Source organism: Macaca fascicularis, chromosome X (assembly GCF_037993035.2).
Source record: "Macaca fascicularis isolate 582-1 chromosome X, T2T-MFA8v1.1".
Taxonomy (NCBI): Eukaryota; Metazoa; Chordata; class Mammalia; order Primates; family Cercopithecidae; genus Macaca; species Macaca fascicularis.
In genome coordinates, this window is record NC_088395.1 from 141,547,976 (window position 1) to 141,573,385 (window position 25,410).

Genomic DNA, 25,410 nt, shown 5'->3' on the forward strand with positions numbered 1-25,410 from the left:
TTTGTGTCTTAAAACAACAAAAATTTATTCTCCGGCAGTTCTGCAGGCTATGAGTCTGAAATCAAGGTGTCAGCGAGGTTGGTTCCTTCTGGTGAGCTCTGAGGGAGAGTCTATTACAAGTTTCTGGAGGTTGCCAGTAGTCATTGGTGGCTTTCCTTGGGTTGTAGATACATCACTGCAATCACTTCCTCCTTCATCCCATGGTGCTCTTCTCCATGTGTCTGTGTGTCCAATATCCCTCTTCTTATAAGGACACCACTCACTGGATTAGGAGTTTATGACTAATCCTAATGCTGTAGGACCACATCTTAACTTGATTTTTTTTTTTTTTGCAAAGACCCTATTTCCAAATAAAGTCACATGCACAGTTATTGGGGCTCACAAATTGTGTATATGTCTTTACGGGCAAAATTCAACCCACAACAACTGCTGTTGTACATTTTGATTACTCCAATATTCTACGATTGTCTGGAAAGTAGAACACACAGATAAGCAGACATTTCCTCTTATTTCTCAGAGAAAACAAAGGTCGTGAGACAGGAGCTCCTCTGTGAACCTCCTGGCACCATCCTGGCTTTCTCTTCCTTCTGTCTTGTAACAATGGAAAGACATCGCAGCCCCTGGCCAGAGCAGACACTCCACTGAGCACATGGAACCATTCTCTTGACACATTTTCTCTGAGGATGTTGCTTCTATTACGACTGCCTCTCTTCCTCCTGCATCAACAATCTTTTTTTTAATCTTTGCCTCTAATGGAATAACATACACACATAGACAAGAATCACTCATCTTAAAAACTTCATAGACAAACAACTCCCTTCTATAAAATGTACATGGATAAATAAGCTTCCTTGGCCTCACTTCCCCTTCAGTCCCATTCCTGTTCATCCTGCCCCCCACAGCAAATGCTATTTCAAGAATCACCTCTGCTCACTTCCTGAGCTCCCATTCCCTCCTTATTCCTCTGGCATCAGGCTTTTATCCCCGTCAGGCCCCTAATTTGCTCTTAAAATGACAGGAAACCTCCAGGTCGCCAAATCCAGTGATCAATATACTAGACTCTCATCACTCAACCTTACTGTTTGACCCCGTTAGGGACTCCCCATTTCTTGAGATAAGTTCTTCAGTCTTTTGCGTGACCACCCTATCCTAGAAAGACTCCTTCTCAGCCTCTTTGTCGAGATCTTCCTCCTATCAGGATCCCACAAGAGTGCTCCAGGTCTCAGGCCCTGAATGGCTTCTCTATCCACACGCCAGCCCCATAGCATCTAAATGCAGGTAACTCCCAGTCCCATGTATATACTGAGTCACACATTTGGTGGTCCCATAGACATCTCAAGGGTAAGGTGTCCAAAATTTCACATGTCCCGAGCTTCCATCAACCCTCATAGCTCCTTAAATCTTCTCCATCTCAGACGATGTCAGCTCAGTTCACACAGTGGGTTAGCATCTTATCCCTGCCAAAAATCCTTAGTTTTCTCCATTTTCTTTACACGCTCCATGCCATCCATCAGTGAAAACTATCAATCTTTGAAAACATACCTGTAGTCCCACCACCTCTAAAGAGTAATTGAAAAACAATCATTGGGTCAAATTTGTTAGTTTCTATCATGACACAGAAGAAAGCAGCCAGAATCAAAGAGAGATCAGCCACTCAGACACATGAAAAGATGCCCACAACTCTTCTTGTCCCTGCTGGCAAAAATAGAGTTAATAATGGATGCTGCAGCAAGAGGTTGGTGCTAAGAAATAGCCTTAGAAAAAGGTAAGAAACAGCCTTCTCTGGCAAACTTCGCTAAGTAAGACTCAGCCTCCTCTGCAGGGATCAAACTCTGCTGGCAGAGAAGCTACAGGTAGATTCCAGCACCAGAAAGACAGGTCCCTGCTGAGAGAATACTGCAGAAAAAAGAAGGGGTTCTTCTCTACCACCCTGCTGAAAACATTGTGAATGATCTCTTGTGGTGGCAGGTGCCTCCAGAGGCTGGGAACACATCAGATAAGAAATGGCTGCTGGGCTTGAGTGTCAGGGGATAAATTCCGCTGGGCCACAGAGCAGCTGTGTGCCCTCTCTTTCCTGTTTGTGTCTCTGACTTGGCTGTAGAATGTTTCACCCTCAAATTAGGGAGACTGACTCACACTGAAAATATTGAAAACAATGTGTCCGTGGTCACTGCTATCAAAAACCTCTTATCACAAACACCTGCTTACTTTTCTTTATGTCACTAACTGCTAGACGGAAATTCTTACTTATTCATATGCTTGTCAGAGTGTTGTCTGTCTCTTCACCCTTGTGTATCAGCTTCGTGACTGCAGAGCTTTTGTTCATTGTTGCTTTTTCTGTCTGCTGGGGCCTCAGCATCTGGAACAGTGCTGGGCACATGGTACGTTCTCAATAAATACCGCAGCAAATAATCAAATCAGAAAAGAGTAACATCCTGAACCGTTCCAGGCAACCTGTGAGAGGATCTGGTTTTAAGGCAAATCACACCAAATCTGAATACTTTGCTTTCAATTCTGCATCTATATAAACAGTATTTGGCCTCATTCAGGGTAATGTTACAGCTGGCTGTAAACGTAAGAGCTGTAGTTCGGAAGACATTAGATCCCGGCTCAACTCAGCTTTTTCCTGGCTTTACAACCTGTCCTCAGAAGTCTGACCACAGCGACACTTGTAAGTAAAATCGGCCAATAAATTGGGTTTTCTTGCATGTCAGTGATTTAGTCTCCCTTGTGTACATGAGTTGCGCCATGGAATACAATGTTACTCCTTCCGTTACAAAAGCTACACTGGAAATAAGTTTTGGATTAGTGTTTAGACAAACGTTTCTTTAAGAATAGTGTGGCCGGGCGCGGTGGCTCAAGCCTGCAGTCCCAGCACTTTGGGAGGCCGAGACGGGTGGATCACGAGGTCAGGAGATCGAGACCATCCTGGCTAACACGGTGAAACCCCGTCTCTACTAAAAAAAATACAAAAAAACTAGCCGGGCGAGGTGGCGGGCGCCTGTAGTCCCAGCTATTCGGGAGGCTGAGGCGGGAGAATGGCGTGAACCCGAGAGGCGGAGCTTGCAGTGAGCTGAGATCTGGCCACTGCACTCCAGCCTGGGCGACAGAGCTAGACTCCGTCTCAAAAAAAAAAAAAAAAAAAAAAGAATAGTGTGACAAGGCTTTAGACGACCTGTACCAATACATACATTATTCATTATGATTTAATGGATGGGGGCAATTCCCATCCATGGGAATTTTGGGATACTCATGTGATGGCAGTTTTCCCAATTCATACCTTTGTTTTTCAAAACACAATGAGTGTATGGATTGCTTTTATTTGTCACATAATGTCAATGTCAGCTCTCTGTTGTCTTAGCTTGGTCTGCTGTAACACAACACCACAGACATTTATATCGCACAGTTCTGGAGGATGTGAGGTCCAAGAAGAAGGTGCTGACTGATTCGGTTCTGGGCAAGGGCCCTCTTTGTGGCTCAAAGATGGTCACCTTCTCGCTATTTCCTTCCATGGAGGAGTTGGAGCAAGTGCTGACTTCTTTTCCTCTTCTTCTAAGGATTCAAATCCCATTATGGGGCTCTACTCTCATGACCCCATCCAAGCCTAATCGCCTCCCAAAGGCCCCACCTGCATATATGATTACATTGGGGATTATGGCTTCAACAAAGGAATTTTTGGGGAACACAGATGTTTAGTCCCCCTAACCACTGTGAGGTATGTTCTTTATGCTGTCAAAATTACTTGTACCATTTGTTTTCTTTTTTTTTCCTTTTTTTTTTTTTTTTTCTTTTTTTTTTGATGGAGTCTTCCTATGTCACCCAGGTTGGAGTGCAGGAGAGCGATCACATCCAGCTAAATTTTCTTGTGTTTTTACTAGAAATGAGGTTTCACCATATTGGCCTGACTGGTCTCAAACTCTTGACCTCAGGTGATTCCCCCTGCCTCGGCTTCCCAAAACGCTGGGATTACAGGCATGAGCCATCAAGCCTGGCCACATTTTGCTTCCTTTCAATGGAACTTCAACAACAAGGTTATGCTTTTTACCCTTTGTATAGACAGTAGGCCTTCAACTATTCAGAGGATTTGGGGAATGAAGTTTCTAATCCACATCATTTAGGGTTAACTGGGGCAATGCTCTTAGGAAAGTGAAACAGCTGTAAGATGAGGTGAACTAACTTCCTCCCACTTATGAGACCAATACGAGTGCTAACTGATCAGAGTCCTCAGTCGTGGATGTTTAGACCGATAGCCCTTAACCAACCCCAAGACTTCACTCTTCTGGCCAGGCCAGCAGATCTGGAAAGAAACTATGAAGCACTTAACCCAGGCTGTCCTGGGTGACTAATACCATGAAATGGTGATTAAAAGCTAGTTCTGTGAGGAGTTCCAAAGGCAACAGAGAACCTTTTTCTCTAGCCCTCCCTTCCCTGGAAACCAGGGTACGCAAGCTTAGGGAGGCAGGCAGGGAACCTGCCAAAAAATGGTTCCAAGGAAGCCTCCTGTAAGCCAGGGTCCATGAGAAGAGGGAGTTAGAGAACAGATGGAAGGGTACCCAATGTAGGAGAGCATATATGGCAGGATTGTGCAAAGAAGTAAATACACAGAGGTTAATGGAAGGTAGGGTTCTCCAAAGCTGAGAAGGAAACAATACACGTGGAAATGTGGAAAGAGAGGAAAACTGAATAAACTCTATATTTCTGGGCTGTTACTGGAGGTTTAGGTGCAACCTCAAGTTCACCAAAAGATGTAAGAGGTTCAATTCAAAACACCGTATTCTCCAACACCAAGGGAATAGGGATCCTTGTAAATATGGCTGATTAAGTAGAATTTGAAATTTTGATAAAACAGAGAACTACATACTAAGCATAACTAAGAGGAGTTGTTTACATTCACAGAGCATATCCCTTTGGCAGATGTACAGTTAAAGATTTATGCATCCCACAAGAGGAGTGAAATGATGAACCAGAACCTCTGAAAGCTACAAGTGGTTAGAGGATGAAACCACGATCATGATGAGAGACTTCAAGGTGCCTCTTTCATTAACAGTGTGCATAATCATGACAACAAGAACACCGGGTTCAATCTATTGGGCCCTGATTAAGCTCTGGGTACCTAAACAGAACTTTATGTTTTGAGAATCATTGCAGGCATCAGGCCAGAATTGGCAGAAGGGCCAGAGCTTGCCAAACCTGGCTAAAGATCATTATCTTATTTCGTTTTCTTCATTGCATGTATCTCTAAATGAGCAGAGAAGCATCTGATATCAGCACATCTGCAACACCTTCATGGTGTGCCAGTTGGAAGCTCCGTGGCATAACACTGGAGTCCCAGAAACTCGTGGTGACAGGTCCCTGTATTTTCAAGCCAATTCCTTCACATGTGAGAAAAGCACATTTCTGACAGAGTCCACTATTTCCTATTCCCTGGGTCCTTCTGTCCTTGTGCCATGAGGGCATACATTTAGGGACACAGATGTGATGAGGGTGAGATGATCAAACACAATTCATTCTCAGTTGTGGGACAGAACCTTGGAGTTAATTCATCTCTGAGGCAAAATATTCAAAATGCACCGCCGCTTGGTCAGCCTTATGAAAGCAAAGCAGTTCTGGGCTTTGCTATTTGAAAGTAGAGGAAATGTGTCCAATCCCCACCACCTGCCCAGCTGAACTGCTGCCTCCCAGGTGATCCTCAGTCCGGTGAGGAAGTTTGTGAAACAGCAGCTGTGACTGAATCACCAGCTGATTGGGCTTATCATAATGCATTATAACTCCCAGAGACCATTCTTCCACATCAACCAAACTGCAGAATTAAGTGGGAGGTAGTGGAAGTCATGGCCCTTGCATCTCTCAAGTCTAACGTGGACTGCTCTGTAATTCCACAGGGTGTGGGGCTGCTTTTGAATGACGACATTCACAGGCACCTGGTGTTGCCACATCTCCCGCTTGCCCCTTTCAATCATAGGAGCTACTGCTGCATGGGTCAGGAAGCCAAGGACGGTTAGGGGGTGGGGGCATTGAAAGAACACAAGTTCCATTAGGGCCTGGAATTTTGTCCTTTTGATTAAGGGTATAACTCTAGAGCCTCAACAGTGCCTGGCACACCAAAGAGAGTCAGTAGGATTTTGTGGAGTGAACCAATGAGTGAAAATGGGAACTCTACGAGACCTTCACTGTTCCTATCAAGTGGGAAACAAATCCCTGGATGATTGGGAGGTCTCACTGGATCTGTAGTGGAAAGTTAAAACACAACTCTATTTAAGGACTGGGGGTAATGGTGGAATTATGAATCACAGGAGTCAGGGTAAGTTCACAACCACATTCAAGCTACGCCCATAGGTCTGAATACATCCCTTCCCCTAGGTCACAGTTACCCGGTTAACTGTTCTGTTAGACGAAAGCATGAAATTTCATGGGATATATTTGTTGCATTTTAGTATAACCCTTCCCGGTGGGTAAGCAGGTTGTCCTTCCTTCAAAAGCTCTGTGTTTGTATTTTTCTTCATAACTGCACATGAGCTGCACCCCTGCAACAAAGTGGCTTACAGAGGCTCATTTGCAGCAGAGTCTGTTTTCCGTGATTGTTGGTGGTGTTAAAAAGTCAAGAGAGGTCTTAATGCATTGCTCAACAATTTTATTACTAAGGAACCGGTGATGAATGAAGCACAGCTAAATATCATTGCTGGCCCAATCATTCAGTCATTGAAGTTAATAACATTTTATCTGCTCCTTGAGTCTGTGACACCTTCTTCTAAGTGTTGGTGATGCTTTAATGAAAGAAAAAAGAAAAAGAAAGAAAGAAAAAACAGACCAAAACACATCCTGCCATTGTGGAGTTCACATTCTAGCATGGGGAAGAAGGAACACAAGGAAACAATAAACATTGCAAATTATGTGAATGACAGAAGATGAAAGAGACTATGGAATAATACAGATTGTACAGACAGCATAAGGGGGACTCAAAACTGAAGTTAAATTGTAACTTTAAATCATGCCTTTAACATGCTGTCCCTGCTGCCTTTTCAGTTAAATGCTTTGGCTCCGAGGTTCCCTTTAGGGCCGCCCCAGGCCTCCGCCATCCTGAATCTGCTGCTGCTAATGGGAAACATGGAATTCAAATTTAATGGCAGTGTTCATTTTAATTAAGAACTCCTTTCCTCCAGTGCCTAGCAAGCTAATTTAGCATGCTTTTTAATTGATAAGTTATTTCCCTAAGCTGGGTTCATGGTCCAATTGAACTAGCCAGTATCTCAATTAGATTTGCCGGAAAAGCCATATGTAAAATACTATTTAGGCTTACTAAGCTAACCTTTTCAGTTAAACCAGCCCCTTTACTGCTCATAGAAGGAAAGATAAACAGAATAAAAAAAGCTTTGTCATTACAATTTTTGTGCTGGGATGATAGAAACCGCTCTCCACTTAAAGCAGAACTGAGTGCTCTCCACCATAATCACATTGACGATATCATCTACTTTAGGTACATATCCATCAGGAAGTTTCACAGAATCCAAGGTGAAAAAGATATTATTACTTATCACCCCATTTCTTCCACGTATGTGAGTAACGCGGACCTGTGAGTATAAATAATGGAAATGATTATGAGAAAGCCCAATAATCACTGTAAACAGCTGTTCACCTCCTCACTCTGGGTCCTGCCGGTCACTTCGATGCGAATCAATAATTCCCAACCTGGTTGACCCGTTGCTAACACCAGGGGTGCTTTGTAAGGATCCCCATGTCCATGCTCCACCACAGACCAATTAAATCAGGCTCTCCAGGGATGAGGCCTGGGTCTCTGATGAGAAATCCTGCTCTAAATATTACCAAAATATGTCCATTACCCTCTATTGCCCTGAATTTCCTGGTCATATTCAGGCTCCAACACCCAAATCATTCTCAGCATTTACTGTTAAGCTCAAGTCCCACAACACACTTCGTTCATTCTTTCCCTACAATTTTCTGGCACAAAGATTGTTTTTCTTCCTCCTGTTGTTGGAAGATTCTAATAACATTTGGGTATCGAGTAAAATGCACAATTTAGAACTTAATCAATTAATGTGCTTGTTCTACATAATTTTCAAATTATTTCCTTTGGGAAGTCCTGCCTTTTCAATAAGGAAAGTGGCTCCTTTGTTGGCAAAGAATGTATTTCTTCATATTTTCTGGAATTCCCATTACACCAAACAGAATCTTGGGCATGAAATTTATCATGAAAGGAAGGGTTTGCAGAAACCGATGATGGGAGCAACAGGAAAGAAATTACCTCTTCCGCATGAATACAACGGGTGGGCTTCACAGAGCTTGCCTTGAAGTTTGAGAAGCCTGGTTCAGTGGAATATTCAACTTTTAACCAGTCACCCTTATAAGGCACAAAATCTAAAACAGCCATGGAGAAATGTGAGTGTCATGATCTCTTAACTAGGTCATTTGGATTTCACACGTTATTTGATAGTGTACTACTTTAAAGTCAGTTCTGCAACATCTAAAGTCATTTTTGCACACATTTAAACAGACACACTGTAAATCTCTAAGTCCGAAAAGAAGTTTATAATCCTTAGGCACTGATTCTCCTCTGCTGATTTAACAAAGTCAAATGGAGGAAAGTGTGAACTGTACATCACAGCCAATCTAAGGGAGCAGCACAAGATTTACTAAACAACTGTTCGTGTTCACAATTGCTTAGTGAGAGGCAGTCAAACATGTAGATAAGAGCACAAGTTTAAACCTGCTTACATGGCTTCGAATCTTGACACTGCCACTCACTCAGTTTGCAACCTTAGCCAAGATGTTTAATCTCTCTGTGCCTCATTTTTTTCATCTATAAAATGAGAAGCACGATTAATAGCCTTCAAGATACTGAGCTGCTGTGACACTTAATAGATATTGTTGATACACACAGAATCATCACTGGTGCATAGTAACCACCAAATAAGTGTTGATTGGTAGTAGTGGTAGCAGTACCACTAGGAAATGTTGTTACTTTCAGAATGAATCCATTCCCCCTAGTGTTGTGTTCCACTGATGAACTCTTAAGTCTGTGCCTTCAGGGTTACCGTTAAGACCATCAAGGTTGAAACACAAGTTTACGATAAGTTAAAACTGACTCAAGGATAACAAAGGTACGTGAAAGAATCTGGAGCAAATGGAAATCCCAACTGCAACTGAGACAGTAAATTGCCACAATGACTCCAGAAAACTAGCAATATCAACAAAGTGAAACATTTCTTCACCTTAGGATCCAGCATTGTAGTATGACACAAGACACCACGTTAGACCTCTTCTCTCTCTCTCTGTATCTGTTAATTTACATACATTTCTTTTGTGTGGGTGTACCATATATCTATGGGCCAATAACTCCAAAATGTATATGCCTCCAGCTCTAACCAACCTCAGGATCAATTATCCTTATGCTTACGCCAATCTAACATGTGTAAAGCTAAGTTGTTGGTATTCTCCGTATTCACCAACTTTTGTCTGCCTCAGATGTCTACATTGCAAACTGGCAACTCCACCCTCACCACTGCTCAAACAAGAAACTTTGGAGGTACCTTGGACTCATCTTTCCTCCACATCAAAGATCTAATCCATTACCTCCTGGGTTCTTCTCTAACTTCAAAATATATCCAGAGTCAACTCAATCCTCAGGTCCTCCACTTGTCCACTTTCATTCACATCTCCATCATTTCTCACCAGGAATATAACAACGGTTTCCTGACTGATTTCGTGACTCCACCCTCTCCCTCATAGTCTCTTCTCGACAAAGCAGACAGAGTCAACATCTTAAAACAAAATTCAGGTCAGAGTCCTGCTTTTGCCCCCAAGAAAACAAACGAGCCAGCTGCCTGTGGAAACGGAGCTAATCTACCCTTTTACACCCAAGCTATACAACTGTTGCAATGGACAAAAATAGCAAAAAAAAAAAAAAAAAAAAAAAAAAAAAAAAAAAAAGTGTATCTTTGGTTATAAGCAAAATATTAGAACATATCTGCTGATTACAAAGAGAATTCAACACACACACACACGCACACACACACAGCCACAAAGCACTGTCTCCAATCCTAAATTTGAAGCATTTGAAGTGTATTCTTTTAAAATTTGGTACTCCACCCTGTCACAGAAACTTCTCAAGTAACCAACTACAGAAATGATCCCTGCAAGCATAGTTTCTGAAGGGTATTAAAAATAGCGTCTCTGGGTACTTGTAGGATTGTTTCCATGATTAGAAATTAAATTCTTATGTGAATGAAAAATATATCCAGGCATTACTGAGGGTATTGAACAAATGAACACACAATAGATGATAGCAGACATTTTAAAATACTGCCTATTTGCCCCTATATTGTACATAATTTTAATTGGAAAGGTCTACCTCGAATATTGAAGAGCCATTGACTGAAGCCAAGTACACTGTTAAATTTGTTCTAGGACTAAAATCCTCTCAAAAAATTAAGAATTACATCATATATCACAAAACGCAAATCATACCTTCAGAAAAAATGTCCATAGGGAAATAAATGATGTTACTAATATAAATAGTATCTTCACTTATAGAAGCAACACATCCATTTAAAACTCTGAGTTTTGAGTCTGAGGGTCCATTACCGTTAAGAGGGTGAGGCACAACATCCACCTGTAAGATTTAGGAAAGAGTTACTTTGAAAATAATACAAATTTAAACACAGGAACTTACATGGTTAAAACACTGGTATTCCAAAATGTTTTCAAAAACCATCCTAAACATTGGTGAATACAGTTCATGTGCTAAATGGCCATAGACTGGAGATAATGGTAAAAATCATGTGTGTGCCTTATGAATTGTGAAATGTATCCCAAAACATTAATTGCATACCCAAGTTTAACGCCCTTGTACCATTAGATTCCCAGATTTAAAAACTACTGTCGTTCGCCTACAGGAATTCACAGTGAAATGACGGTAAAGTGGAAAGATATGTAGTCATAAGCAGGTTGCGATGAAGGATATAAAACTTGTTCAAAGATAGTTTCTGTGACTTATCTAAAGGGAGAGCATTTCAAATAGGGAGAAAATGGCGGCATTGCTTGGGGGAATTCAGATTTGTGTTGGGTTGTGAAAGAAGACAGAGGTGTAACCTTGTAAACAGGGGTAGAGGAGCAGGGAGGCAGAGAGGAGATACAACACAATTAAGGAGCCTAGGGAGCAAAACCCTAACATTCGAGATCCAGGTCTAGGAGACAGAAGCACGAGATAAAGTTGGAACAATAACCTCAACTGGGGGAGGTTGAATAAACCAAGCCAAATTAGGGCTTTACTTTATCTACAATAAAGAGGCATACAAACCTTTTTCCTTATTGGAAGTGTAATAGTCCTTATTTTATAATTTTTAAAACTTGCAGAAATAACGCAAGTTCATTGTACTAAAAATAGGAAAAAAACAAACCAGATATGCAGACAGCAAAACGCAGTTACCCCATAATCCATATTCCATTACCAAGAGACCACCAGGGACTACATTTTGGCAGTAACACTCATCCTGATGTTTTTGTCTGTGCACAAATATATATATACATATGTAAATGCCTGTTTTAAAAGCAAATTAGCATGGTATTCAGTATTAAAGTATCACATTAAATTAGCACAAAGGTTTTTAAATAACAAGAAATGACAGAAAGAGTCATAGGGAATCCCAATTAATGGATGTGCCATAATTTACTAACCCAATTCCACATAATTAGACATTTCACTTGTGTCCTAGCATTTGGACTACTTGCCTGACTGAACTATAGGATAAACTCCTAGGGTTGGAATTTGCTGATCAAAGACTTCTGATGGAAACTTGAGCCACTGAGTTGTAAATAATTTTCCCTGGTTTTAAAGATAGCTTAGTTTGCTGCTATTCCCATTTCTTAACTGGTGTCCTTCCAGCTGTCAGTACCAATCTGATGTTTATTTTCCCCTCACTTCCTGTCATGAGGGAATGAGGCATTAGCCTCCCGTCCACGTATCTACCACCACTTCCGTCAGTATCCAGTGGATGATCCACGCACCCTCGGACCTCTTTGTTCCTTAACTCCACACCAACTCACAGACATACTGCAGACTAAAGCTTTGCCCATGTCTCATGGCTCCCAACACTGTTTCTTATGCCTTGGAAATACCACCAACACAACAGCAGGTACAAACAGATGGAAATGTTTGCAATAATGCATTGCATGTCATAAGTGGCATTTCAATAAAATAGGGTCAAAGTGGATTATCCTATTAATGTTGAGGGACAATTGAGTAGCCAGTAGGGAAACAAGACACGGATCCTTCTCTCAGTCCTGAACATGGAAAGCAAACCCAGGCTGACTGTATGTTTAGATATCAATAAATTAATGACTTTCAGAAGAAAAGTTAAGTGAATACTTGTGTAAATTATGTGTTAGAATTAGCCTAAGGAAACTTCCTGAACCCAGAAGTCACATGGACAAGATGGACATATTTATAGTATGTAAAAATTAAACAGATGGAGGAGGAAGGGAGCAAGATGGAGAAATGGAACTGTCCAGTGATCATCCTCCTGCAGAAAATCAATGTGAAAAACTATCCTTGTATGAAAATACCGTCACTTGAGAGAAGAAAACCAGGTGAGAGGCCATGGTACCCGGTTATAGCATGAAAATAAGAAAAGATGCATTGAAGACAGTAGTAAAGACAGTTTTACATTACCCATATCACCCCCTCCCCAACCTTCAACAGCACAGCATGGAGACAGATACCATCCACCTGGAGGACAGAGAGAGTGGCAAGCATAGGACATTGCCTGAGAACCCAGTATCAGGCCTTCCACACTATACGCCACCACTTGACAAATGCCCATGGCACGTGGCCCCAGATGCTGAGATGGTACTTGTGGACCAAGTCTCTAAACCCACCCTGGCACCAGACAGGAAGCCACAGCCACATCAAAACAAACTCAATACCTGGCCCACATCTCTGCCAGTGATTCTACTGGCCTTATGCTCAGAATATTCTACAGCAACAGGGAGTCCTCTGAATGGAGCCTTGGATTCCAGACTCTCAAGGCACCAGCCTCAATAGCTAAGGGAATGCATGCCATTGTAGCATCTGTCGCTGTGTCCCGGGGATTAGGAAGCCCCCAAGTGCTTCAATAGCTGCAGTGTTCACAAACATAAGGACCAAAAGAGACCTATATAGAGTTTCCGGACAGGCTTACTGCTAAAGGATGTCCCCTAAAAGCTAGACTGCAAAGACTGAAATGAATACCTACTTCTTCAACACACAGATATAAACACATGACCACAAAGATCAAGAACAATAAGGAAAACATGACATCACCAAACTGACAAAACAAGGTGCCAGTGATTGACCCTAGAGAGATAGGAATGCATGAGCTGTTTAACAAATAATTCAAAATATCTATTTTCCACATGCTATGTGAACCTTGAAAATAATTAGAGAAATGATTCAGAATTTATCAGAGTAATTTGAAAGAAAGATTGAAAGAATTTTAAAAAAATAAACAAATCAAAAAGTCGAAAAATACAATGAAAGAAGTACACAATAGAGAACATCCACAGGAAAATTGATCGAGCAGAATAAAGAATCTGTAAACTTGGAGACAGCTTCATTAAAAATATACAGTCACAGGAGACAAAATTAAAAGGAAGGACACGGAATGAAAAAAACTTACTGAATTTCTGGGACAATTATCAGCAGAGCAATAGTATGAGTCATTCATATTCTAGAGGGAGGAATGAAAAAGAGGTAGAAAGGTTATTTAAAAAATAATAATGGGGAGCCATCCAAACCCAGAGAAAGTTACAAACATCTAGGTACTGGATGACCAAAGTTCTGCATTCAGATACAATCCAAATAAGATTACCTCATGACATATTAAAATCAAACTCTCAAAGATGAAAAATAAAGAAAAAATCCTGAGAGCAGCAAGAGGAAAGAAGCCAATCACATATTCCAATATGCCTACCAGAAGACTTCTCAGCAGAAGCATAACAGGCTAGGAGAGAGTGTGATGATATATTCAAGGAGATCAAGGAAAAAATATCTAACCAAGAATAATGTACCAAGGAGTAAAGCGGAGATAAAGACTTTTACAGAGAAATCATAGCTGAGGAACTTCCTCACCACCACAACTGTCTTACAAGAAATCCTACGGAGAGTTCTTCCAACTGACGTAAGGGATGCTAATGAGTAATGCAAAAATATCTGAAGGTATAAAACTCACTATTAAAAGTAACCACACACATTCACAATATTCTATTAAGGTAACGGTGGTGTCCAGATCACGTATATCTTCCATGTAATGGTTAAAAATGGGACTAGTAAAAATAAAATACGTACAATAACCCATTAAGGGATATAAAATATAAAAATTTGTAAAGTGTAAAATAGAGAACTCAAAATCTGGGCATGGAGTTAAATGGTAGAGTGTTGGTATTTTGTGATCAAAGTTATATTATCAATAAATAAACTGTTGTGATTATGTTTTTGTATGCCCCATGCTAACCACAAAGAAAAAAATCAAGTAATAGACACATTTTAAAATATCTAGGAAACAAAACATACTAATGGAGAAAAATCTCTTATCCATCAAGAAAGACAGTAAAAGAGAAAGAAAGGAAGAAATTACCAACAAAATAAGTAGAAAAAAATCTAAATGACAACAGTAAATCTTTACCTATCAATAATTAACTTGATAGAAATGGATGACATTCTTCAACTAAAATACACAGAGTAGCTGAATGGATTTAAACAACAACAACAACCAACCTAGGAGAGACCCACTTCTCCTTAAAGGACATTCGTAAACTGAAAGTGAAGACATGAAAAAAGACATTCTTCCATGTAAAGGGAAACCAAAATAGAGCAGGACCAGCTAACCTAATTTCAAATAAAATAGGCTTTAAATCACAAACTGTAAAAAGAGACCAAGAAGATCATTATATAATGGTGAAGGGGTCAATTCATCAAGAGGATATAATGATTTCCAAAAATATGCACCCAACATAGCAGCACCTAAATATATGAAGCAAATATTAAGGTCCAAATGGTGAGATAGAGTGCAATGCAATAATAGTAGGGGACTTCAACACCCAGCTTGCAGCAATGAACAGATTGTACCGATAGAACATTGACCCCAAAAAAGTCGGATTTATCTGCACTCCAGACCAAATGGACCTAACAGTCATTTACAGAACATTCCATCCAAATACTCCAAAACACATATTCTTCCAACTGCATGTGGAACATTCTGGAGGATAGATTATGAGTCAGGCCATAAAACAGGTCTTAGCAAATTAAAGGAGTTTGAAACAATATCAAATCACTTCTCTAACCGCAATAGTAAAATACTAGAAATGAATAAAAGTAGGAACTTTGGAAACTTTAGAAGTGGATGGAAATTAAATAACATGTCCTAAATAACGAACGGGTCAATGAAGAAATTAAAAGCAAAGTGTAAACCTTTCTTGGGATAAAGCAAAATGAAGGCACAACATATGAAAACCCATGAAATACAGCAAAAGCAATTCTAAAAGTGAAGTTTACATCAATAATGCCTACCTCAAAAGAAAAGATATATCTTCAATAAACAACCTCACACTGCACCTTGAGGAACTAGAAAAAAAATGCAATCCGAAAGTAGGAGGACAGAAATCATAAAGGACAGAGCAGAAATAAATCAAATAGATATGAGAAGAACAATACAAATATCAATGAAACAATGACTTGGTTTCTTGAAGAGGTAAACCAAATCAACATAACTTTAGACAGACTAAGGAAAAAAGTAAGAAGATTCAAATAAATAAAAGCAAAGATGAAAAAGGAGACAGCAAAACTGACATCACCAAAATAAAACGCATCATAAGGACTATTATGAACAATCATCTGTCTACAGTAGGACAAGCCAGAAGAAATGGATATATTCCTGGACACATGCAACCTACCGAGAAGTAATGGTGAAGAAATGGAAATTCTGAACAGACCATTAACAAGTAAGGAAAGTGATTCCGTAATAAAAAAATCCCCCATCAATGAAGAGTCTAAGACAGAATGGTTTCCCTTCCTAATACTACCAAAATTTATATATAAAGAAGAAGTAATAGCTATACTTTTAATACTATTCCAAAAAAAAAAAAAAACTGACAAGAAAGGAACACTTCCAAATGCATTTTATCACACCCGCATTACCCTGGTAGAAAACCCATACAAGGAAACACAAAGAAGAGAAAAGCAAAGAAAACCACATGCCAAAATTCCTGACGAACACAGTTGCAAAAATCGTGAAGAAGGTGTTAGTAAACCAAATTACACAGCTCATTAAAAACACCATTCATCATGTTTTAGAGGGATTCATCCCTGGGATACAAGAAAGTTTCAACATACACAAATCAATAAATGTGCTATATCACATGAACAGAATGAAGCACAAAAGCCATAGGATCATTCCAATTTAAGCAGGAAAAGCATTTAACCGAATTCCACATCCCTTCATGATAAAAACTCCACAAATTAGATATAGGAGGAGTGCACCTCAATACAGTAAAGGTCATATATGATAAAACCACGTGTAACATCATTTTCTGAATGGGGAAATGTTGCAGGCTTTTCCTCTAAGACCTAAAACAGACAGAAATGCCCACTTTTGCCCTTTCTATCGCACATAGTTCTGGAAGTACTAATCAGAGAAATTAGGCAAGAAGAAACAAAAGGCATCTAAATTTAAAAGGAAGAATTTAGATTGGCCCTGTTTGCAGATGGGAAGCTCTTACATATAAATAACCCTGAAGACACCACCAAAAACCTCCAAGGTCTAATAAACATATTCAGGAAAGTGGCACGATACACAACCAACATATAAGAATCAGTAGCATTTCTATACACCAATAGAGAACTATCAGAAAAAGACATCAAGAAACAATCCCATTTAAAACACCTTCAAAAAAATAAAACAGGAATAAATTTCACAAAGGAGGTGAAGGATTGCAATGTCGAAAACTATAAACCATTGACGAAGCCTTAGGTTTTGCCTAAGAGTCAGCTTATCTGCTTCTTGTGCTAACAGGGCCGTTGCTGCCAGGGACCTTAGACATGGGGGCCAGCCTTTGGAAACCCCGTCTAGTTGTTTTGAGAGATAGGCCACTGGCCTTGGCCGGGGCCCTACAGTCTAGGTTAAAACTCCAACTGCCTTTTTTTTTTTTTTTTTTTTTGACACACAGAGTGTAAAAAGTTTTGTCAGGTCAGGTAGCCCCAGGGCTGGGGCCAACCTGAGTTTTTCTTCTAACTCATGAAAAGCTTGTTGCTGTTGGTTGTAATAGATGTAGTTTATCTAATTTATATTTTTATTAACTGTCATCTATCAAAATATTGACTTAAATCCTGTAACTCTTTGATTTCAAGCTTTAAACTGATCTGGTATTCCTTGCGGGGCTCCAGTTGCGTCTAAATAGATGTGAGAATTGAAAGACCTATAAGGGGCTTCTCTCACTTTACGATGTCTTTTTTTTTTTTTTCCTCTGGTTGATGAAATGCCAGGGTAAAAGGGATAGCCAAATGGACTAAAGCACAAGTGCCACTCTAATTATTCAGCAGAGTGCCCAGTAAAGGTCCACCACAATACCACCACACATCCACTTGGGGATGAACAAGGGCTGACTGATAAGCTCTTGAAAATTCTTAAGCTCATCGCATACCTTCAGGTCTCCAAGGAATGCTAAGTTTCCTCCCTGTTGTGAGAGACACGAAGTGAACTTAGTGTTGGGAGACGGAGGCTGGAAGACCCTTGGGGGCTGACCCACAGGGTGCTGGACTTTGGGATATAGCAGAGAGAGCTTGGCATGACTTGTTACTCCAGGCTGTAGAATCCTGGAAAAGAGCTACCGTGCAGCCCATGCCTGGTCGACTGGAGGAGCCACCTTAGTGAAAGGGGGACAATCTTGGCCTCTGGCCTGCCATGTGCACAAGTATAATAATTGCTTTTGTTTAACGTGTGGATGGAATATTTGATCCATTCCAACCAGCCATTTGCATCTTGGTATGCTGTTTTAATTGCCAAAGTTTGTTTTAAGTCTTCAACTTCTATGATCCCCTAGTAAAATGAATGTTTCCTTTAGCACTTATTAGTTTTTACACCAAAGAAAGCTAAACACCATTTTATATTTAATAATGCTTCTTGTATGATTTTTATACCAGATAAGCTAAATTTTACCTTTATATTAGTGTTATTAATGTTAAACTTAATTTTAATAAAACCTTGTAGACATATTCATCTAATTTTTCATGTTTGACCATAAGGTAAGATTTTATAGACTATTTTTAACCTTTTATAATCTTTGTTGAAGAGCAGGTTAGTGCTTTAAGAAAAAACTCTTGCATTCTTACTTTAATGTCCAGTTCACAGGAAACTGGACAATAGCTTTTTAACTTTAGCTAATATGTTTACACACAGAATTTTCTTTACAATTAATGTTTTAAAACTTGTTTAAACTTTCAAAACAATAATTTTTTAACCTTTTAATGTAGGTAAAAATCCACATTCTTATGCCTCTTTATAATCCCTTTACCAAAGGCATATTTTACTTTTCTTATACACCTTGCACGTAAACTCTTTCTTCAATAGTACTCAGGAGGCTTTATTACTTTTAAATTATACAACATTTTTTGCATAAATTTTTTTATAACATTTTTGCTTTCACAGTTTTCGCAGACAATTCTTTGACATGTCTCAACTTTCTGACTTATTACAAACTTTTTTTCTTTTTTTTTTTTTTTTTTTGAGACGGAGTCTTGCTCTGTCGCCCAGGCTGGAGTGCAGTGGCCGGATCTCAGCTCACTGCAAGCTCCACCTCCCGGGTTTACGCCATTCTCCTGCCTCAGCCTCCTGAGTAGCTGGGACTACAGGCGCCCGCCACCTCGCCCGGCTAGTTTTTTGTATTTTTTAGTAGAGATGGGGTTTCACCGTGTTAGCCAGGATGGTCTCGATCTCCTGACCTCTTGATCCACCGTCTCGGCCTCCCAAAGTGCTGGGATTACAGGCTTGAGCCACCGCGCCCGGCCAACTTTTTTTCTTTAAACAACCAGTTAATTTATTTCAGGACAAGAATTTACCATATAACACTCTTTTTACATAAATTTCGCCTCCCCCCTTTTTTCCTTTTTTTTTTTTTTTTTGAAGATAACCATTCTTTTTTTTCTTTTTTAAGTGAACTTTTTTTATGTCTGTGGACTAGACTGTCTAAGGTCACAAGATTAGAAGTTACTATAATACATGTTACACTGTTAACTTTTAGCAGACTTTACTTTTGTTGAAAACCTTGTAAGTTTGGGATTTCAATTATCCTTTGCTGTTAATAAGACCTTGTTTAGTCTAAATTAACTTAGAATTGGTATAGATGGCCCACACCCCCGCCTTTGTTTTTCAGATACTTCTGAACTGGTGAGGTGTGCTTACAATGAGGTTTCTTTTAAGTTACTTTTTAATTTTTTTTTCTGTTAGCAAAGCAGCTGCCGTTACAGATTGAATGCATCTGGGCCATCCACGGGTTACTGGGTTAAGAATTTTTGACAGAAAGGCCTCAGTACTTTCGGGATACGCCCTTGTTTACACTGACAACAAAGTGGTAATAGAGTGTTACAGGGTTATGGAGGCTATCTTTAATTATCAATTGTAGCGGTTTTAAATTTACCTTGGCTTTTAAAGGAATAGGGTATACTGTTTTTTTCTTAACTGCTTGTATATTTCTCTCTTTCTCTTTTTCTTGACTCCTTCTTTGTCTCTCTGTCTCTTCCTCTCTGTCTTTTCCTCTCTCTCTTTGGCTCTTTTTCTCTCTGTCTCTTTCCTCTTTTTTTTTCTGCTGGTCTTTCCTTTCCTCTGCCAGCCGCTTATGCTGCTGTTCTCTTAACTACCGTGGGGGAATGGGGTCTAAAACCAGCTGTAACTCTCTATGTACTGAAACTGGTCTGCCTGCCCTGGCTTACAGGTTACCTTGTGCCATACGTTTGAAACAAGGGACCTGTCCAGGCTTCCTTCTGATGGCCAACCTACCTCTAATGCTGGCCTGTCTATTTCACACAAAGTTCTAAGTTTTCCTGGTGTCAGAGTAACACCGTAATCTCCCTTAAATCCTTTCTTGAAATTTTTCAACATAGTTCCTAGTGGGGTGGGCTTACTTTGTGCCTGACCCATGTCTCCTCGAAACAAAACACCACACTCACACCACATGCACACTACAAAACAAAGAACGGGTAAAAGGGCACACACACACTTTTATCGTTTACGCCAAACCAGAATCAAAACCAAAATCAGAGTATCAAGAAATCCAAGCCAGGTCAAAACCAAAACCAAAGTATCAAGCAATCCAAGTCAAGTCAAAAACAAAAACCAAAGTGCTGGTACAGGCACGTCGTGGGTGATCAGACCAGCTTCCACTCAAATGGAGTAGGCAAGTTCCCAAGACCAGTCCTGTCAAGCAATTCAAACCAAATCAAAACCAAAACCAAAGTGCCAATAAAGGCATGGCGTGGGTGATCAGGCCACGCTTCCACTCAAATGGAGTGGGCAAGTTCCAAAGATTAGTCTTACCAAGTTTTAGATGTCTGGACTCCAAGTGCCAGTTCCTTCCCAGTGTTCAGCCACTGCGTTGATCCTCCACGGGGGCCTGCCACACACTGCTCTGGCGAGGCATCCCACTGGGGCAAATGCCTACCCGGAGCGCTCTCAGGATCCGCGTTGCTCCAGCTGGTTGGAGTCCCCCTCAGGGATGTTCCACTGTGCAGGCTAAAGCCGCCTCAGGAGCTGCCTCGACTGTCCATTAATCACCTCGCTTCCCGGTCAGGGAACCAAGAAATGTAGTAGGATGAGCCGCGGACAAAACCCCTCTGACACTGAGATAGTGAAGGGAGTGGCTTTAATCAGCTGGGAGCATCGGCCCGCTAGCATCTTAAAATCCAAGCTTATCAGGTGCTCAACTTCTGTCCCTTTTAAGGGCTCACAACTCTAAGGGGGGTCCATGTGAGAGGGTCGTGATTGATTGAGCAAGCCAGGGGGTACGTGACAGTGGCTGCAAGCATCGGTGGTCAGAGTGAAACAGAACAGAACGGGAGGTTTCACGGTGTCCTTTCATACAATGTCTGGAATCTGTAGATAACATCAGTTGCTAGGTCAGGAGTCGAATTTTAACTACCAGGCTTAGGTCAGGCAGGCACAGGTCTGATTCCTTGGTTTCGAGTCTGGTTTCTAGGGGCCAGACTACCTGCCTTTAGTTTCACTTCTCTTTCCTTTTCTGAGCATAAAACAACATAAAACAATATGAGAGGGTCTCTCTCTTCCCTCACGTTGGCAATCTATGCATCTAGTAAGGGGTCAGTTTCCAAAATGTATGAGTAACTCCAACGACTCATAGCAAGAAAACAAATAATCCTATTAAAAATGAGCAAATTCCTGAATAGCCATATCTCAAAAGGAGACATACAAATGGCCAACAGGCATATGAAAAAACAAAACAAAACAAAAAAAAACGCTCACGTTTTCTAATTACCAGGACAATGCAAATCAAAACCACAGAGATACCGCCTGACACATATTACAATGGCTAACATTAAAAAGAAAAGTGATAACAAGTATTGGCAAGGATGTGGAGAAATTGGAACCTTTATGCACGGTTGGTGGGATGTAAGTTGTTACAGTCATTATGGAAAACAGTATGGAAGTTCTCCAAAATGTTAACAGTGGAACTATCAAATGAACCCATGAATCACATGAATCCATGAACTACTGAGCATGTATCCAAAGAGAGTGTCATCAATGTGTCAAAGAGATATCATCACTTCCATGCCTATTGCAGCCCTATTCACAATAGCCAAGAAATGAAAGCAATCTAAGTGTCCATCTACGGATGAGTGGATAAAGGAAATGTGGTATAAATACACAATGGAATACTATTCAGCCATAAAACAGAACAAAATCTTGCCATTTGGGACAACATGGATGAACCTGGAGAATGTAAGTGAAATAAGCCCGTCACACAAACACAAATAACTGCATGGGCTCATTCATATGCAGAATATAAAAATTTGACCTAATAGCAGTGTAGAGTAGAATGGTGGTTGCTAGATGCTTGGGTTGTTAGGGTTGATGGAGGAATAAGGAGATGTTGGTGAAAGGACATATCATTACCGTTATATAGAAGGAATCTTTTTTACTGTCCAGAATGGGTGAATATATACAAACAGAAAATGGATAAGTGATTTCCTGGGGCTGGATGTTGCGGGGGGAGAGGACAGTTGGGGGAGCAGGCAGAAATGGGAAAAGACTATGAATGGTTATGGAGCTACCTTTTTGAGTGATGAAAATGTTCTAAAATTGTTTGTGGTGATGGTTGCCTAACCCTGTGAACAAACTAAAAACCACTGAATTGTACCCTGTAGATGGGTGAATTGCATGGTGAATCACGTGACTTATATCTCAATAAAGCTGTAAAAGAATGAAAGACATAAAGTAAAGACAAAAGATGGTATCGGAGGAAATACTACAAGGGCTTCATATACAGACTTTCCTATTAAAAATCTAATTTTTCTACCATAGAGACAGCTGTAAATGTCCCTATTGTATAAGTAGGTCCAAGAAAGGAAACTTGCTGTAATCTCATTAAAATCCTTAATAATTCCAAATGAGCAATGTGACTGCTTTTCCCTTCTCATATTTGCAAAGATTTCAGATTGATAGTATTGTTGTCCTTGCCTATATGGGCAGATGGGCAGTCTCACCACCTATTGCTGAGAGAATCAATTAGTACAGTAGAGCTGAAGAATAATTTCATAATAGCCACTGAATGGGTAAATATCTGGACTCAGGTGCTATTCTCAGGACTCCGTAAATCTGCCAAATATTATTGAATTGTACCCTTAAGAGAGTTCTGTGATTTGTGAACTATACCTCCATGAAGCTCTTTTTAAAATGTTTACAAGGCACATGGTTTCACATAGTAATTCCACTGCTATGGATGCACAGCACAGAAAATGTTTTTTTACCTGATAAGGGAAGTTGCAGGATTTTATAGAGTTCAATAATTATTATTGTTACCCATATTGTTTAAAGATTAGAAGACTAGATAAGTAATTTTTATGTTTTAAAGCAGAAATCACTACAAATATTAGAACAGAAGAACCTACAACTTCAGAGGGGTGGGGCTTCAAATTGCAGTTGACATCCACTCTATGGATCACAGCAGAGATGCTGGATTAATGCAATAGAAAGATGGAGAAAGAAAACCCATTGGGATAAGACACAATTCCCAAACTCATGCACATCTCACCTTGATTGCTCTCAATCCGTAAAGTGGTTTATCTTCTTCCACAACCACATTAACTTTCTGTCCAATTTTTAGAGGCACGTCGCCAGTCACAACATCACTACTGAAGTAGATCGACTCATCAATCATGCCATAATCATCACAGAAACTTGTGACAACTCCCTGCACAGTTGTCAACTCAGTGTCACCTACAAGATAAAGAAACAAAAGTCACATTATTAGCCTCAAATACAAACATCTACTACAAATATGTCTTACACTCACCATCTGCATAAACCTGGGCAGAGAAGTTTTTTAACATCTCTGATCTTATTTTCATCTGTCAATCCACAACAATCAAAATTTCGCCTAATAGCGTTGTTGTAGTTTTCTTTTTTTAATTTTAAAAAATTTCTAATATTTTTAATTTTTAAATTTTCAATTAATTTTTAATTTTTTGAGCAGAGTCTGGCTCTGTCACCCAGGCTGGAGTGCAGTGGCGCGATCTCAGCTCTCAGCAACCTCCGCCTCCCAGGTTCAAGTGGTTCTCATGTCTCAGCCTCCCATGTAGCTGGGACTACAGGTGCGTGCCACCACACCCGGCTAATTTTTGTGTTTTAGTAGAGACAGGATTTTGCCATGTTATCTCAGGCTGGTCTCAAACTCCTGGACTCAAGTGATTCACCAGCCTGGAACTCGCAAGGAGCTGGGAATAGAGGCATGAGCCACCTGCCCACCTTGTATTAACTGGCATATGCACATTAACTGTTGAGAGCTGTGGAGTGCCTTGCACAAAAGAGTGTAAATGTTACCTGTTATCACCATATATACATATGAGAGTCTTTAAGCTTCTGTTCCTGTTATATCCCTTCCTCATTATCACCAACATAATGAGTAGCATCTTGTATAGATACTTAACCATCTCAGCAGACAAAGCACTAAAAGGTATCTGGAGATTGATGGCCAGCCCAAAACGGCATCCAAAAGGTCTAGGTCTCCTTCTCTTTCTCCTTCTCCTCCTCCTCCTCCTCCTCCTGCTCCTCCCTTTTCTTTCTCTTTCTTTCTTTCTTTCTTTCTTTCTTTCTTTCTTTCTTTCTTTCTTTCTTTCTTTCTTTCTTTCTTTCTTTCTTTCTTTCTCTCTCTCTCTCTCTCTCTCTCTCTCTCTCTTTCTTTCTTCTCTCTCTCTCTCTTTTTTTATTCTACACAAGCCTAGCTGACCAGCAATATTTAGGGATCTGACCTCAGCAGCCCACCCGCACGATGGGTTCTCTGCTCTCCTACAGGATCAGATATGTATGAGGCATCCACTTGGCTTCAAATTAAATTTCCGCTTGGGATACAAGCCTAAATTCACTCGCAATTAGGGATTTTCTCGCCTACTGGAAATATAAACAGGCATGTGCTGCACAACCACGTTGGGGGAAGCCACAGGCGGTACAGTCTCCAAGGTGGTCTCTGACAGCGCCTTCCCACTTTAGATGGACAGGAGACTTTGGGAGTTGGTTCTCAGGGACTTGTTGGGGACGCAGGACGCCTACCCATGCACACACAGAAGATGGAGCCGCCGTCTCGTGCTGTACTCGCCAGAGCCACCGGATCCTCATATCGGGGGTGAGGAGAGACCCTATTGGGAGGCTTCTGGGGTGGGAGACAAGGGAACACACAGAGGAATACCTTCTAGGAGCCCCTGCTGCTGTGGGCCCTGCTGCTGTGGACCCTGCTCCTGTGGGTCCTGCTGCTGTGGACCCTGCTGCTGTGGGCCCTGCTGCTGTGGTCGCTGCTGCTCTGTGGGGTCAGCCGTAGTCCGGAAAAAGGCCAAAGCACTTCTCAGAAGCCTGAGCATCGTCCCCGTTGTCACCACCGGCCTGGGCACCACTTGTGACAGATGAAGCACGAGGTCTCCTCCGTAAGGGAATCCCTCAGGTCACGGCGTCTCCTCAGGGACTCGCCTCCTGCTTCTCCTCCTCAGCCTCCGTGGGATGGGATCCAGCCGTTAGTGAGCCCCCCTCAGGAAAGCCAGAGAAACCACAGCCACCTGAGGAGCTGGCAGGTGCCCCTCTGGCTCCTCCCTCTGAGCATGCGCCCCTCAGGGTCTGCTTCTACCACTGTCCAGCCAATGGGCATGCA

The 25,410-nt window shown here is 40.9% G+C and overlaps 1 protein-coding gene across 3 annotated transcripts; it reads right to left on the bottom strand.

Moving 5' to 3' along the window:
* On the bottom strand, positions 1–25,410 carry LOC123571231 (cancer/testis antigen 55-like). 3 transcript variants are annotated; one of them, XM_045383990.3, is made up of 5 exons: positions 24,958–25,397; positions 23,308–23,492; positions 10,483–10,627; positions 8,261–8,373; positions 6,617–7,568 (listed from the first exon to the last, which is right to left on the bottom strand). In XM_045383990.3, exons 1-5 carry the CDS (start codon positions 25,124–25,126, stop codon positions 7,377–7,379), a joined length of 804 nt encoding a protein of 267 aa, XP_045239925.2. In that variant the 5' UTR covers positions 25,127–25,397; the 3' UTR covers positions 6,617–7,376. The 3 variants fall into 3 exon arrangements, with proteins under 3 accessions (XP_065394004.1, XP_045239925.2, XP_073885886.1); XM_074029785.1 differs by lacking the exons at positions 23,308–23,492; positions 24,958–25,397 and adding exons at positions 13,671–13,721; positions 20,577–21,424; XM_065537932.1 differs by lacking the exons at positions 6,617–7,568; positions 8,261–8,373 and adding an exon at positions 1–716 and having other exon boundaries at positions 24,958–25,410.